The following is an 18,319-nucleotide window of genomic DNA, read 5'->3' on the forward strand; positions in this document are numbered from 1 at the left end:
AAGCCATTTTACAGCTGTTGGTTCACCTTTGTATAGTTTTGTTAATCCTTCTTCAGACATTGTAATGGGACACGTCTCAACTATATGTTTGGTTGTCTGTATTTCTCCACATTCGCAAAGTATAAGTATCCACATTTATCGAGTAGGTAGTTGCATTTTCCTTGTCCCGTTCTATAGGTATAGGTACCTACTCTACAGGTTCACTTAGAGGTTCTTCATGCCATATGGGCGCTCTAGATTTAAGGAGTAATGGTGGATGCTCAATATTGATTTAATTAAATAAAAACTAAAACAAAATCGCTTTGATAGTTATATATGTACAACTAATAACTTACCTGAGGTAACCTGAGTTAATTATAACTAATTGTATAAATCATATGTATAAATAAATACATATCATATTATATAGTTGCGTATTTATTGTATATGGTGGGGTATCAAAAAGTATTACAACCTCAACAGTCCCCAAAGTTATAATTCTATGATATTAATAGTAACCCAAATAGAGTGTCACTAATAAGTGGCTTCTTACTCACGCTACTCAAGTTTGTAATGCGACTACATCATCATCACAATATATACTTCTTAATTAATAGTTATTGTGCTAATTAGTAATTTGTATGGATTGTGCATTTTAAATAAAGTCACTATTTTTTTCAATACAGTTTGTATAACATTGTATGTTGCAGTATTATAAATATATTATCACGTCCGTATAATACATTTTCCATAGGTAGGGACACACGATCACACTAAAAGTTTGTTTGATGGTTTTATTCCAAATTGTTAAAAAAAAGTGAGTAGACACTACTAGAAGTACTTATTTTAAAATATTGTATGGCAAAATAATCAATATCAGTACCTATCAATGAAATGGGTAAGCGATTGAGCGAATGTCACAACTTTCTATAATAATTTCGTAACCTCTAAAATATGGTATTATATTGGTATTTATTTTATTATAATTTATATATCATATCAGAAAAACTAGAATCTTAGGTAATTAAAAAGCAATCATCTTATACAATTAAGTAATACAGTAATATAATTTATATTGTTACATACTTATTACTTTTTTATAAACTTATGAAGGTATAAAGTTATAACTGCACTACTGTAATTTATAAATCATTATTGTATAAATATAATATAGTTTTAAATAATTATTATGAAACAATTTTGAATTTCCAATAGTATAACTTTTAAGTATCTAAATTAATAATTAATAAATAAAAAATATCAAACATTTTCTTTTATGAGTTTTAAAATATTTCATAAAATATTTCAAGAAAATAAATTTCATTCAATTTTAAAACCATTAATGATTATAATATAAAACGGATTTATCCACCGAAAATGCGTATCATTCACTGCCTCCCATACCGCTATAATTTATATGGGTGCAGACGACACAATATCACTGTTGAAGGGGCAGACTATGTTTTAATAATATTTTGCCTCGTGAGAATACAACGTGATGACGTGTAAATAATACACAAGGTGGCCACCGTATTTGTCCTCGTCTATACCCACCCATTATAACTATACACAATGTTATATTCCCTATATACTGGCCACTCACATTCGCTTAAGAGGACGCCACACCCGCATGTGTTGTCTCCGTCTTACGAGTGCGTAACATAGCAAATTTACGCTCTGCAGATCACGTTTGGCTCCGTTACTTTAAAAATTAGTGTGAATCGACCTATTATTATACTTGATGGGAAGAGCATTATCTGTGTTCGTATGTTGTTTTTTTACAATAGTTCAATTTTTAGCATATAACACATATAACTATCAAAGCGATTTTGTTTTAGTTTTTATTTAATTAAATCAATATTGAGCATCCACCATTACTCCTTAAATCTAGAGCGCCCATATGGCATGCAGAACCTCTAAGTGAACCTGTAGTGAAACTGAGTAGGTACCTATGGATGAGACGCTGGGAACAGTCAGAAACCGGAAATAGGGAATAATTTATTAAAGTCCCTGGTTGGGATAGCACAAGGGCTAAATGGACAACGCTCAATCGAATAAGAACGGGACAAGGAAAATGCAACTACCTACTCGATAAATGTGGATACTTATACTTTGCGAATGTGGAGAAATACAGACAACCAAACATATATAGTTGAGACGTGTCCCATTACAATGTCTGAAGAAGGATTAACAAAACTATACAAAGATGAACCAACAGCTGTAAAATGGCTTGAAGATCTTAATATACGCGTGGGATTTCTGAAAAAAATTAAAAATTTTTAGTCACAGTTTTTATTTATAAGCCTTTAAAGTTCAAATTTTGACAAAATACGGAAAAATCACGAAAATTAACAAAATTATTTTGAGTTGAGAATTCATAAAAATTTTTCTTTTTAAATCTAAGATTTTAAAATGTAATATAAGATTACTCATAAATTTGTCTACCTTTATCAAAAAAAAAAAAAAATGTCTACAAGAAACTTAAATTAAATTTTTATGAGCGTCTGAAATTAATATTTTTACAACATTTGATATTCACTCGATTTCTTATGTAACAATTTTCTTATTTTATTGTAATTAAAAAACAAATGACTGTAGATCCTTGAAAATTTCACTTAATGTTTATATTAGCATTTTCTATACACCATAAAAATTTTAAAATATTTTGACTCTTTTTAAAGCTGTTTACGGACATTGTCAATTTTCCATTTTTTTAGTTTTTTTTTTCTATAAATATCAACAAAATTTTATTTGTTGGGTAAAAAAGCGTGAAAATTTAATATAAGGCTCCTGATATATCGTTCCAATAGCAGTTGAAAAATATTAAAAATACATAGGCGCAATTTTTTTTTATAAGCATTTAAAGTTCAAATTTTGACAACATTTATCAAATTTATAATTTATTAATTATTTTGTAGTTAAAAATGTATAAAATGTTTGATTTTTATGGCTAAGGATTGAAAATTTAAAACAAGGCTCCACGTAAATAGGTTATATTATATAAATTACTGTACTGATTTGATATTTGGTCACTGGACAGGACCCAGGACAAAAACTTCACTAATACACTAATCATTATCATAATATAAATAAACAAATATAATCATAATTGATATTTTAATAATCACCAATTAGATTGAAGGTAGCGACAAAATAATGATCATTTTCGCTACGCTAACCGGAAATGTTTAGTGCGGTATAGTATTTCGCTATCTAAGGCATAATCTAGCGACGCTACGTCTATCGCTACAAATAAAGTAGCGTGCTACTGTAGCGTCTCTACAATTAGCGCTGTACTCCTGACCACTGGTAATTTCTCATTGTCACAAAATGTGATCTCCTACATTCAAATGATATACGATATACCTGCAGCGTATTTGAAACTGAATATACAAATTTTACTTAGTAAGTACGACGGTACGTACTGTATTATAAACACTTGTGTGTATACAAATACTTAAATATACCAGTTATAATATTTATTTATAGGTACATCGATAAATTTGTAATTGTTCATAAAAAAAAAATTACATACGGTTTAGTATTATAAGAAAAATATACTTCATATTGTGCATTACTTACTAATAATATTATTCGTCTAAATAAAAATATAGAACGTTTTGAGTTGTTTTTTTTTAACATTGTACTGTATTGTTGTGTGTGTGTCTGTTCGACCGCTTTGTGCTGGCCACGCTTTATTCAGTTCTCATTTAAATAATGATATTAATATAAATTATAATGAATTATAATGTTAAAATAATAACCAGGAAAAAAAGACGAAAAACATTATGCTTTATTCGTATAAACTTATACCATGCTGATATATTGTTATGTTATCAATGTGAATATTACTATAAAGTATAATGGATTATAATGTTAAAATAATAACCAGGAAAAAAAAGACGAAACTATTATGCTTTATTCGTGTAAACAAATACCATGCTGATATATTGTTATGTTATCAATGTGAATACAAGTGAAATAATGGTAAAACATAAAAATGTATTAAATTATAAGTATTGTGAAATATACAAATGTATTATGAATGAGTTATTATATTTATGTGGTTAGGTTAGTGTGAATGGGTCAGTGACCAGATCTAAATTTTTTGTATAGAATGTATCATTAATGTTTTGAACTCAATGGTTTTTAATTTTCATGGTTATGCAGCAAATTTGTGATTTTTTATAAAATAAGAAAGAATGTATTTGTTTTATTTTGTATAAGATAATATTTAATGTTAATTTCAAACGTTCACAGTAGGTTCAATTTTCCCAAACACTATTTATTAATTTGCTTTTTTTTAAAAAACAAAAAGCAATTTTTAAAATACTCTGTGGTAGTGTTTAATTTTAATACCTAGCAATACTTCAGATGTTTATAAACATATTGATTTTGGTTTATTACTTTAACCTAAAATTAAATGTACTCAACAATAGTGAGTTTTCTTTACCAAAGGCCATAGCGACATACTAAATTCCACAAAATAATGTGTTCTCCTGGAAAAAAATGTGTTCGTCGTATTAAGTCAACGTCTAAGATTGAGCCAACATTTTTTATAAAAGAAATTCAACTGATGAAATGTAAAGTTCCATTATCAAAATTTAGCCCAATTTTAAGTGATTAATCCAATAATTCTAGGTATTTAATCCAAGTCCGGATTAAGGATCAATTGGGCCCCGGGACACCTTACACTTAGTAGGCCCCCTTTCATCTTTAACTTCTAAATAATTGTATCATTACATATTAACGACTTTATATTATTGTATAATTTTTTACTATACAAAAAATATACAGAGTGTATCATAATTAGGTATACCATTGTACGCGGATTTTTTTTAACAATATTATGAATCAATGATATGGAATTTCGTTAAAACAAAAAAAGACGTGTTTCTTCATTTTTAACGGGCAATTTTTTTTTACATTTTCAAAATTTTTAAACACGCAGTTGTACCAATAATAAAATTGACTTTATTTTTTCAAATGGAAGCCACTATATTTTTTGATGGATTCTGGTAAAACTTTTTTCCTGAATATTTTGACAGTCAAAATTTGACATCATTTAATGATCAATTTTGGTTCGCTAGGTTATTAACTATGGTCCTCTAAAGTTTAGTTTAATATGCATTAATACTTTTAACTGAAATACCTAATTTACAAGAGCTAAATATTTATTTCTTATAACTACTTTTCTGTATACTTAAATAGTTAAATCGGTAATCTTAAATGCTCAAAAAAAAAAAAAAACAACAAAATTTTTGGCAAACATAATTCATTATTTATAGTAATTTTTCGTGGTATAAAATAGAGAACAATTGTATTTTATAATTAAATAATTAAATTATATTATATAATTCAATTTAATAATTTACCTACTATACCTACTTACTTAAATAATAATTTTTTTTTTGAAAACTATATTGGACGCGTTAAAAAAATATATTTTGGGGATAAAGATGGGCCTTCAAAATCAATGGGCCCCGGGACCGTGCCCCCTTTGACCCCCCCCCCCCCCCCAATAATCCGGGCCTAATTCAATCTAGTTAGGTATGCATATTTGAGGGTTAAGAAGAATATATTTTGATTGTTGTCATATTGTTATATTATATACTTTGTAAAGGGCTATTGCCCGTTGAATATATATTCAATAAATAAATATCGTTATAAAAGCAAATTTTTCTTATTTTTTTAGCTAACGCCAGCAATATTGTGGACAACAATTGTTTCAGCTTATAAAAGTTGTAGGTACCTACTTAATGTACCGTACACACCAACACTGAATATTATAATCATCGCAGCTACAACCTACATCACACTACAGCAAAGCTAATCGCATAGACTCCAAAATTGGGACAAAAATCAACTGACTTTAGCGCTTATTAAAATGCTCCTAAACAAATATTGTAGCTTAACGCTAAACTTAATTGTTTTGTTATAAGTAGAAAATTTTGTTGGGAACCTTTTATTAAAATTTCTTATCGTAGCTATGAAAAAAAAACTTTTATGAATTTCTAACTGAAAAATTGTTTACACAATTTGAAAAATTATCATTGCTTTAAATAGCTCAAAATGCAAAATGCGAAATTTCGAAATACTGATATAAATCTTTGGTGAACATTTCATGGGTCTACGGTTATTAATTTTGGAAATACTATAAAGTATCAAAAATCAATCAATAATTTACTGCTGAATATCAAATATCAAAATATTATAAGTTCAAAAGCTCATAAAAAAGTAATGTCCCGTTTAAGTTTTTGTTTTTTGTTTGTGATAGGTAGGAAAACTTATACAACATATTCTATTAAAATTTTCAATCATAGGTATGAAAAGAAAAACGTTTATGAATTTCTAACTAAATAATAATTTACAACATTTAAACAATTTCACATGGCTATTAAAGCAGAAAAAGTTTCAAAATTGTTTGAAAATATTACCATACATGCAGGACAAAGGTCGTTTTAACATTTGGTAAAAATTTCAAGTACCTAGGTTCATTCTTTTTTAAGTTACAACCAAATATCAAAAATTGATTTATGAAAATACAATATCGTAAAAATTTAAATTCAAACACTAATAAGAAATTAATGTTGCTTTTCAGTAAACTTTTTTTTTTAACTAAGGTAAGTAAATTTGGGAGGAGTCTTTTTTCAACATGTATAATGTAAGCTTTGAAAAATAAACCATTTATGAATTTCTAACTGAAAAATGTTCGATATTTTATTGAATTATGTCAAAATTTGAACTTCAATTGCATATAAAAAAAAATTGTACCTATGTATTTCGGATTTTTTTGAACTCACATTTATGAAACTTATAAGGAATCTTGTTTTAAATTGTATCGAGGATAGTTTAAAAAAAATTACAAATTTCTGAAAATTTCTCAAGGCTATAGCCTATAAGTATCCCAAAAAGAGTCAAAATATTATGAAAATGTTACCATTTATGTGAAATGCTAGTATAAATATTTGGTGAAAATTTCAATGGTCTCCAGTTATTAATTTTTGAGTAACACCAAAAAAATAAAACCGATTTCCATGTACACGACAAGTAGTCGAAATAATGCTTCAATTTTCAACTCCACGATCTTGTTCGATTGGAATGTGAATCTAGTTGGTGCATTGGGGAGGTAAAAATCACATATTCCCATTAGTGTTCAAAAACGATTAAACAAATCATTTTAAATCCAAAATTAAGGTAAACCTGGAATTTTTACCCTAAATCGGTTTTTGACAAAATTGATTTTGGTTTTTTGGTGTAACTCTAAAACAAATGATTGTAGATACTTGTAATTTACACTAGTTGTTTGAATTAGTATTTTCTATATACGATAAAATTTTCAAATTGGATTTGTCTTGAACTGTTTACGGAAATTTTCAGTTTCCAATTTTTTTAGTTTTTTTTTCTATAAATATCAATAAAATTTTATTTGTTTGGCCAAAAAGCGTCAAAATGTAATATATTGCTTATATAACAGTTGAAAAATATTAAAAATGCATAGGCACTATTTTTATTTTTATAAGCATTTAAAGTATATGATTTTATAATATTAATTCAACTTACCAGCTACCGAATTAATAAAATTATAAAGTAATAAGCAATAACAATATAGATGTAGGGGAACGGAGTGGCCGAGCGGACTAAGGCGTCGGTTGTGACGCGCACCATCGCCGGTTTGAATCTCGGCCACAGGCTGCTCTTCTCTTCGGGCAGTCACGGTGCCCCCACCCGGGCATGGCAGATACCGACGGGTGCCCACATGAAAATTCTGCCAAACCAAATACACGTGTTTAAGACCTACAGTACCCTCCCCCACAATTAAAAAAAAACCACCCAATGGCCAAATTGCCAAATTAACGAAAAAAAATACATATATATAAATATAATATTATTAAATATATCCACACTGACAAACCGTCACCGCTTAGAATCGTTTTTCGTAGAGAGCCTTTATATATAAGAGAATGGCTAACTCGGTAAACATTTTCTATTGGCTGTCTGTAATCATTGATAATGGACGCCATTTTTCGTCCAAATTTGTATATATCTTACCAATGTAAAATATATTAATTGCCAATTGTTTTTACACTACAATGTAATTTTAATAATATGTAACTATTAATATTTTTTGTTTTGTTGCATAATTATATAATACCTGTATTCATATTTTGTATCGTAGACTATAGTTATGCAGTGGCGTCATTTCAGTTTTCAATAGAGGGGGGCAAAGGTTTAGACCGGCCCGAATGGGTAAAAAAAAACCGCAAAAATATTAGTAGTTTATTAAGATATCTTCTTTTTTTTATTTTTGAAAATCTATTAACAGCATTATCTATAAATCAATTTTACCTGATTCATTATAAGTATATAAGTATATATTATATAATATATATATATCTTATATAAGTATATGATATATTTACAAATTAATATTATGTTAAATTATAATATATTTTTTTTTTATTGCTTGCTTACCGGCTCAAGTTTTGTCTGTTTATTAACATGCTAGAAATTATTTTCGATACTTTTCGAGCAGTTTGCGGTAATTTTATATTTTTAGTCGCACCACTTAACCACCCATCTATTTTTTTTTAGATCATATTTTTCCCAAATTAAAAGATTAATGTAAACATGCGTCTCGAAAAAAATTAATTTTAATTTAGGTACTCAACTAAATTAACACAATACGCAGAATAGTTGAATCATACACGACTGTCGCAAGTTATGAAGTCCGTGATCAATGATAAATAATAAGAGCGTCAATCGGTTGTTGTTTTTAGAATTTGTAATCATTTTAGATTTTAGAAATTAAACTATACGAGATTATGATACTAACTGTTCATTTTCCTTCACAAAACACACTCACACAAACAAACATACATAAATACATACATACAATGTGTACGTCCCCGCATACGTCTAAATATATTCGAACTATCAATTAGTAAAAATGTATCATTGTGACAATAATTTCTTAGTACATACTATAATATTTTCTGAAAATATTATAAAATTCCCAGACAGCAAATGTTTGACTAAAAATATTATTATAACATTATTATAGGCACGTTTTTGCACTAATAAAATATAATAATGGTAAAACGGCAACAACTGGACACCGGCCCATAGGGCTGCTTTTAAAATCAGACAGGGGCAAATGCCCACCTTGCCCCCCCCCCCAAATGACGCCACTGTAGTTATGTATTATAAATTAAGATATATGCCCCACATAGCAAAATAATATTTTCAAAATATTGTTAAAATATAGAAAAACAAAATCAAAATATTTTATTCTATTCATCACAATGTTTTAAAATATTGTGAAAACATATAGAAAACATTTTTTGGCAGGAGAAAAAACGTTTTCACAATATTTTAGCAAAATATTTTTACATTGTTTGATTTATATATTTTCAAAATATATGGGACATAATATTTCTAAAATAATCGAATTCACACATTTTCAAAATATTTGCCATAAAATGTTTCTAAAATTTTTTAGAAAAATATTTTTAAAAATGTTTGTAACCAAATGTTTCTTATATAATTAATTAAATATATTTTAAAAATGTTTAGGATCAAATGTTTTTACATGATTCATCCATGATACTTTTAAACTATTTGCAGACAAATAAACTTTAACCAATTAACCAATATTCTAATATGACTTGTATATAACATATCACATATGTATATACTACCTATGTTGTATTATGATGAAAAGAATATATGATAAGGAAGAAGAAATGAGTAGAAGATTTAATTAAGTTCAAAAAAAAAAAAATATCATTCAATTATAATTAATCAATGGATTTATTAATTTTTTTAATTAATGGCATGTTCATTTTTGATCATTTTTTTGTTTTTTTAGTTTTTCTCGCTGTGCAGCTTGAGCCATCCAATTCTTCAATGGTTTCTCTACTTCCATATTTGGAATGTCTGCAAATTTTTTTATAGAGCGGACTGCTTCTAAAATTCAAAATAATAAATTAATAAAAATTAATTATAATGTTATATTATATTACATTTTTAATTTTTACAAATAGATATTATAAATATATAAAAATATAGTAAGTATATAATGTATATTAAAAAATAGCATCCATAAAAAATACATACATAAAATATATCATCCTTATATAAATAATAAATTAAATAAACGCTTTCATTAATTTCAATTTAATTTAAACTCTATCAGCTATAATGCTAGTCAAATTTTGGAAACACCAATGAAAATTTTGGAAACTAACTCTCTAAAGTAAATTTTTCATGCAATTTCAAATCTATAAAAATGCTGGCTAAAAATGTTGGAACTATATTTCTACTCAAAAAAGTTAATGAAATAAAAACCATTGGAAATATTCTAACTTCTCGCCTTCTATGCTTCATTCAGAATCTAAAATTGTAACAGACCAATATTGTTAACACCATAAAAAAATTATTTTTCAGTTTTCACCTACTTATTTATACATTTCCCAATCTAATGAAATGTTCTAAAGTATCTTAACGTGTTTAAATATATAAATATAGTGATTTTTAGTAAGAAAAGTATAAATATATTTTATTATTTTAGATACATACATTTGAAACTTGTATCAATAGAAAATATAAAGACAAGATATATAAAAATAATGAAATAATGTGGTTATAGTAGATGAAGTAAATAGAACACAAAACATTGGTAAACCGTAATACTAATACATTAAAGCAGGGTGCAAACCAGCAGTAGCCACATATGTATTATAATATATATTAAGGTAGACAAAAAGTTAATGATACAACCAAGTTGTGTAAATCCCAGTAAACAACTTGCAGTATATTTAATCGTACAATTCAAATAATTGACCAAGTATACATATAGGTATAATATGATCCAATGATGTTAATAATTAAACCCTATAATTTAGTGTAGTAACTATATGTTAACACCATTTAAAGTTAAAAACAATCAAAAGTTCACTCAATAGTATTAATAGTAAATAGATAATATTGTATTGTGTCACTATTTAGTTAACCTTGGTAAAGCTCACTTACAACACTAGTTCTAGACAAATTTTTGTATGTATTTTTATGTTTTTACTTACCAAATATAATACTGCAACTTTGTAAAGTTGAAAATTGATTTTTTCCCTTGAAACCAATGTAAGAGTAATTCATGAGAAATGTGTCACTAAACAATGTTTGCATCATTTTGCGGATGGTTTCTGGCAGAGAGTTGCTCAAAAATCGAGATAAAGTTTTGACCTATAAAACATAATTTATTCTATAGAACCGTGTTATGCATTAGTATAATTATGTGATACATATAAGTATTATTTTTAATAAATCTAATTTATTTAATTACCAAGGTGCATTTTATCTAACTTATTTAAATGTTAAATTTTAGCTGAACTTCTTTAATATCTTATATTATTTAAAGAAAATAATTACTGATAGAAAAAAGAAATAATGTAATACAAAAAAATGATTAGGTACCTATACATAAAAGCATTTTAACAATGATTGTATTGAATTATTACATATTAAAAATAATACTTGTGTATATTAGATGTAGCATATCATAATGATTTTTTTATTTATTAACATTTTAATAAACTACATACCACAGAAGATCTGTACAAGGAATCATTAGTTAATTTGTTTTCCATTTGACTAAGATCGAAGTCAGTTTCTATTATATTAATGTCTTCATGAGTGGCAAAAGTTTCAGCAAAACTGTTTGACTTTGCTGAAAGCTTGTCATCAATTTTTTCCAGTAATATTTCAAAAACATCCATACGTTTATGTATACTTTCAACATCATATTTTAGAGTTGTAAGAGATCTTTTTATGAATTTTTTGAAAGCTGAAATAATAAGTACGCAAATCTTATGTTTAATAATAAAAAAATAGTTCTTAAAAAACAGTATAATATAATTATGTATTGAATATTTTTTTTACTTTTATTTTTATAGTATATCAAATACTTAAAATGTATAGATATATTCACCCCAAAATGTGGGATCCTTTTATTTATGTTAGTCAATATAGCTTATTATTTTCCAATGTAAGAATAGCTATTCACTAGTGTCTACAAATTATCAGTTCTAAGTAAAATTACTATTATGGTTCCACTGGTTTATAAGAATTACATTTTTTTAAAGTACATTAAATATATGTACTCAATTAAAGAAATAATTTGGTTACTTTAAGTGAACTTTTTCTTCAGTATATATTAATCAATAAACAGTAATAATTATAATACATACATTGATCAGTTTCATTTTCTGCAGCAGTTGATGGTGAAATAAATAAGCCATGTTCTGGAATGTGGTTTTCCTGGGTCGATAATGAATGATCATTTTTGTAATACATTTTCATTCTTTTTTGTGCTGATCCAGAAAATTCAGGAATATCAATGGTCTCTAAATCAATTTCCCCATTACCAGTGGTTTCAGTTTCATTTTCAAGAGATTGATTATTTGAATCATGTGACAATGTTGTGTCAGATATATTTCCTGGTCTATAACTTATATCCTTATCAGAATCATCTGCTGTTGATTCTGAAATAAAATACTGTTTAGAAATCACCAATTCTTTAAAATGTTTTAAAGTTATGCTTAGATGAAAGACAAATAAAAGATATATAGATATAAAGATATTATTTTTTATTATAATAATAAAATAAATAATTTTGTTTTCTTATCTTCTTTATATTGTATACCTACTCTTGAATAGATAGAAAGTTAAATTATATTACTTCTATCATTATTATCATTATATTATTAATATATCATCTAATGTTATATTATAGTTATATATTGTATATTGGACAAAAGTTCATACATTGAAGAGATTAAAATAAAATAAATCACCACTAAGACATAACACATAAATTATAAATGCTAAGAAAGTTTCAATACAAACCGTTATCAGACTCTTCTAAGTATATTGGAGGATTTGGTAATTTTGATACAACTGTTTCTGTGGGTATGTTATTTTTGGTTTTTTTGACACTTTTTGTAGCCTTAATAATATGATCTTCATTAGATGACAATTCTGAAGTTACTTGTGCCTTGGTTGCTTTGGATTCAGCTTCTTCAAAGCTAGCTAATAAAATTATAAATTTGCTATTATTATTATCTATATTATATTAAGTATAGATTATTATAGTTTTTTTTGTAATTTTACTAAATAATACTTACCAATGTTGGTCAACATAACCCTTGCCTTATATTTTTTAAAATGTATTTCATCAGGTTTAATCCTACGTTTAATTGTTGTTTTGGTATCCATTCTATTGGTTTTATTAGGCCATTCACATAAACCGTTCTTGAACCAAAAGTTTGGTACAACGTCTACCGTATTATCAGCTTCAAAATTCACAACAGTCCACATACTATAAAATGAAAGATTTTAAAATAAGTCCATTTTTTTAAAAAGATATTTAATAATAAAGAAATATATACAGCATACATTCAATATAGAAATAATGAATACCGAGATGAATATTTATATTAAAATAAATTTTATACCACATAATACTTGTATAATATATCTAAATATATGATAAAATAATTTAAATGAGTACTAATATTTGTTAATATTTAAATTATAATAATTATTTCAATTTTATTTATCATACATTATAAGTTATAACTATATTAATTATGCAGAATAGACATTGTTATATTTTGTTGGTTTTCAAATTCAAAGAACAATAATTTATTTTTTATATCTGATATTTTCCACTCTTTTGTATTTTCCGAAAGATTCTTGACCAGAAAAATGTCGATTTTAGATGATTGCAGCGGAGTTTCAAATAAGTCGTCCTTGATCAAGTACCTTCGTCCAGTAATAGCCTCTAAATTATGATCGTTTGATTTAATAATTGAATCAATTTGAACCACATCACCTTCTTTGGTTAAAATATAGCAATCAGGCTTTTTTGAAGTCAAATTTAGTTTGTTTTTAGTTTCATTTTGATCATTGGTATTACTAGGGGATTGTTCTTCGTACCGTTTCACAACTTGTTGTAGCGGTTTATCATGCTTACGAAGCATTCTTTTAAGATTCTTCATATAGTTCTCAAACGGGAAAGTACTGCAGTTGTCCAATGGTCCATATCTTTTATAGTCTTCAGTTAAGTGTAATAACCCGTGTACGTTGTGAGAAACTAAGTGTGATCCATATAACTGCTCAAATGTTTTGACAAAATGGTCTAGTAACTTTTGAGCATAGTTAACAAATTTTTTATGATTGGGGCTTAAAAGAATTCTCATACTGATAGAAAGTATTAAAAAGTTTTGATAACAATCATCAGCTAACACATTTTTTAACACAACCATACCAGTATATAGTAAAAACTGACGAAGCTCAGTTGCTTTCCAGCGGTTTATTTCTACAAGAGCTCGTGGTTTGCGAGAGAAATCTTTTGTTATACTGTTTATCTTGATATTATTAAGTGCATTGTTTATTTGATTTATTTTCCAGCTAGGTATTCGTACATTCATGGGTCCTTTAGTATTACCCATCCATAAATTAATTAATTTACGCATAACACCTAGGCACACTAAATGCATATAATCCATGGAAAATGATTGAACTATATCTACATTTGAAATTGAACAAATACTTGAAGTTGTAATGGATGTATGATGTTCTTCATGTTTCATTTGTTCATAGTCATCATGTGTTCTAATAGTGCTACCATTTTCTAAGTAAGGAAAACAAACACGGCTTTGTTGATATTCACCTTCAATTGTACAGCGTGTACAAGAAAAAAACCCTGAATGACTTTTAACTTTCATGAGGAAGGCCTTCGCAGGTGCATCACAACATATCACTTCTATAACAACATTTTTCTTTATATTATTAATATAAATACCATCAGATGTAAGGAAAACAGCTTCTGAAACAAAATCTTTTAAAAAGTCATCACTATTCTGTGGTTTCTGATGACCGTGATATATTCCAACAGGAAAGACATGTTCATGATGAGGAACTATGTAAGCTAATATGGGCCAAAATTGGCTTGAACTGCTTTTCGATAAAGGCAATCCGTCAACTCCCACAGCTAGTTTAATAACATCAGGCAAAGACAGAATAGATGAATATTTTATTATACCAGCACTTAAACCAAAATGATAGTAATAACCTCCTGGCTCTACATTTCTTAAATTTGTTATTTTTGTAGATTTACACTGAAGTAATGTACGAGAATCTTTTGGTAAAAACGAAAGACCAGCATCATATTTAAGCACTTTAAGCAGAGCATTAAGAGCATTTTGTGGAATATTGAAATCAGTAGCCCACTTCCTAAGACTTTCATTAACATTATCTTGTAGTTTAGAATTTGTATTTTCAATAGAATTAATAAGTGTGGATTGGGTTGATCCAATGACTTCCAAAATGTTTTCCTCGCAAGCAGGTATACGAGGTTGTCGTTGAAAGTTATTATGACTAATTTTTGAAGGTTCAATGGAATTCAAAACAAAAGTATCGGTCGCATTTTGTGTACTCAATTCATTATCATCATCATCAGAACTTTCTAAAGCAAGCAATTCATTGTTGATTCGTCTGCGTTTTGTTCTATAGCTTGACGAATTAAACATTTTCAACTGAAAAAATTTATTTTTCCTTTTTTCTAGTTAATTATAAGTGTAATTTTAACTACATTACAATAGTTTATGTATAACAACAGGATTATTCATGTTTATTATTGTATAAAAATCTGATAATGTATAAAGCTACATTATAGTATACATTCAAATAGGTTAAATTGTAAAATGTAGTTCAAATTAAAAATACATAATTCCAACCGAATATATATAGTATAGTTTAATAAACTTATAAAGTTGATAATTAGAGGTATTTTGTATATACTACTTACAGAGTAATACAGATTTAATACATTTAAAATTATGTTTAAATACTAAATAGTAAATACCTGCATAAAGTTTTATCTTACCTATAGTTAATATTTTAACTAAACAAAGTACAGAAAATAATGCTAAATTTCAATAAGTAAATACAAAATACAAAATACTAAAAATATTTATAAAAAAATTAAACTATAGAAATAGAATTATATAATACATCCAATAAGTGTCAGTATAACAGTCTGCATCTATTTACATGGATTGTAATTTCACAGTCGACTGGTGTAAAAAATATTAAGTATTTACTTTAATTATTTTGTTACTTAAAATACTAATTACATTAAATAAAATTAGTGTTTAAATACAATATACAAAATACTTAAGAAGAACACCCAGTAAAAACTTAATACAATATACAATTATAGGTAGGTATTTGAAATATTGCCCACCTCTTGTTATTTAATAACAAAATCATTAACCACTGTAACTAAAAAATGAAATACTAGACTATAATAAACTTATAATAATATTATACTATAATACAATTATAGGTAGGTATATTAGTTATTAGTTATTATTTATTAGGTTAACTTTATCAAGAATTAAATCTAATGTAGAATCTCCAATTATCTTTTAGTTTTAAGTCTATATAATGAACATTTCTTAACATATTTTAAATAAACCCACCTACTTAATTCTAGTATAATAGTAATATTACAATTGAAAAATTAAAACAAGACTTAATTGTACCAAATAATATAAGATTAATATAATTATTTGTATGCATGATATTATTATATATGAAATAGAAATAAACAACAGAGATATGAAGCGTAACGTAGACAATTTTTAACGGTTATTCATACTCACATAGTCACATATATAATATTATATATATCAATACACCTAGGTGTTAAGCCCAGTTTAGCCCAAGAAACTTTAATTTTTTCGGAAACATGCTTCTGACACAGTCAACGACAATGTCAAAAACACATGTTTCCAGCAAATTTTTCTTTCGTCTGGACGGGGCTTTAGAGGCAAAACATAATTTCAGGTTTAAATCTTTAATGCTCACAACCTTAAATGAGCCTCTGCTCACAAGTAATATAAGGTATTTTAATATCAAATTTAAAACACAGTATAAAAGAAATCCTAGCTACGCTCCTGATTGTTTATACTTAATGTATATATTATAATTAATTAAAGTAACATACATACCTTGCAATGTAGAATAGCACTCGAAAGTCAAAATTGAAATTATTTTCTATAGTGAGGACTTAAGAGTGGCGAGGACTGAGAAAGTGAGAACAGAAGAGTGAGCGAGTGGTGAATGACTATGATAGTGAATTGTGTAATAATGTTAGTAGGAGCTGACGACGAGACGCGCAGCGGCTATTGTGTTTGTTTTGTTTTTAGCGAATAGCGGCGGCACGAAATTGATGAAAATGGAAAAACCCACTTCAAATTATTTTGTCATCACTGTTATCAGTTCTGTTTAATTTTTTTTTTATAATATTTTAACGTTTTTTGAAAATGTTACTCTTTTTACACCATTTTTCACCTCTGTTACTACTTTATTCGAGTAGTTAATTTGTTTTTGAAGCCGCCGATATGCAATATAATATATATATATACATATTATGTATGCGAAATCGGTTCATAGCCTTCCCAATCGCTTCAATTCTAGACGTCGGCCGTCGATCGTTATTATCGTTTTTTTGTGATTCTCGATTCATTTTGTCTTTTCAAACACTTCAAAATCGCGTTTACAAACCGATCGTATTCGAATCAATCGATTCTTCGTATAATGGTGTCATTCGTTTCTAGTTTCGACGCACAACATGAATTTAATACTGATATACCTACCTAATGTTTTTTGTTTGTTTTTGATTCAATAAATAATGCATTATATTATTGTACGTATTGTTTTGTCCTTGATAGCCAAACCTTTATTCATAATATATTTAAGCTCAAGTCAAAGTTTATTGACAGTGTTCGAATACTCTTACAGATAGTATATAACAATACTTTTTATGATATATTTGAGGTAATTAAATAGGTAGCTACTCAGTAAATTAATTACTTTTAGTTCTAATATGAGTAATTCTAGCCATAATACTGATGATGAAAGTGCAGCGGTACCGCATATAATGCATCTCTTTCGACTATTTATCTGCTAAATTGTTGTTTACCATATGGTCTAATTACTCCAAATATTTTAAAGTGCTACGAATAATAGACGATAAGTTTTTTTTACAAAATCAGAAACCTACTTTAAAAACCAAAAGTATTTGAAAAGGATTCCAAATACATTTTCAAAGTATTTGAGTAGTATTTGAAATACTATACAATTAAAGTATTTGAGTAGTACCTTAAATACTTAAAAAAAAATGTATTTAAGTATTTACTCAAATACTTTTTAAAAGTATTCTTTACAGGACTGTATATTATGGGTACCTTTATATGTATTATCAATTTAT

The 18,319-nt window shown here is 26.9% G+C and overlaps 1 protein-coding gene across 1 annotated transcript; it reads right to left on the minus strand.

Annotated features, from left to right (window-relative positions):
- Nucleotides 1–9,796: 9,796 nt before the first annotated feature.
- LOC132949407 (uncharacterized) lies at nucleotides 9,797–17,299 on the minus strand. The gene is made up of 7 exons (XM_061020281.1): nucleotides 17,058–17,299; nucleotides 13,164–13,357; nucleotides 12,886–13,068; nucleotides 12,228–12,521; nucleotides 11,583–11,824; nucleotides 11,064–11,223; nucleotides 9,797–9,948 (listed from the first exon to the last, which is right to left on the minus strand). The coding sequence occupies exons 2-7, from the start codon at nucleotides 13,354–13,356 to the stop codon at nucleotides 9,821–9,823; spliced, it is 1,200 nt and encodes a 399-aa protein (XP_060876264.1). The 5' UTR covers nucleotide 13,357; nucleotides 17,058–17,299; the 3' UTR covers nucleotides 9,797–9,820.
- Between the last annotated feature and the right edge of the window lie 1,020 nt (nucleotides 17,300–18,319).

This window comes from Metopolophium dirhodum, chromosome 7, assembly GCF_019925205.1.
Source record: "Metopolophium dirhodum isolate CAU chromosome 7, ASM1992520v1, whole genome shotgun sequence".
NCBI lineage: Eukaryota > Metazoa > Arthropoda > Insecta > Hemiptera > Aphididae > Metopolophium > Metopolophium dirhodum.

Bases quoted from the DNA above. Each gene is read 5' to 3' on its own strand.
- LOC132949407 (XM_061020281.1), bottom strand. From the start codon at position 13,356: ATGTGGACTGTTGTGAATTTTGAAGCTGATAATACGGTAGACGTTGTA. The intron at 11,224-11,582 runs GTATGTAGTTTA...TATGTTTTATAG, and splicing joins CCTTGTACAGATCTTCTGTG to GTCAAAACTTTATCTCGATT. The intron at 9,949-11,063 runs GTAAGTAAAAAC...TTTGAATTTTAG, and splicing joins AAGTTGCAGTATTATATTTG to AAGCAGTCCGCTCTATAAAA.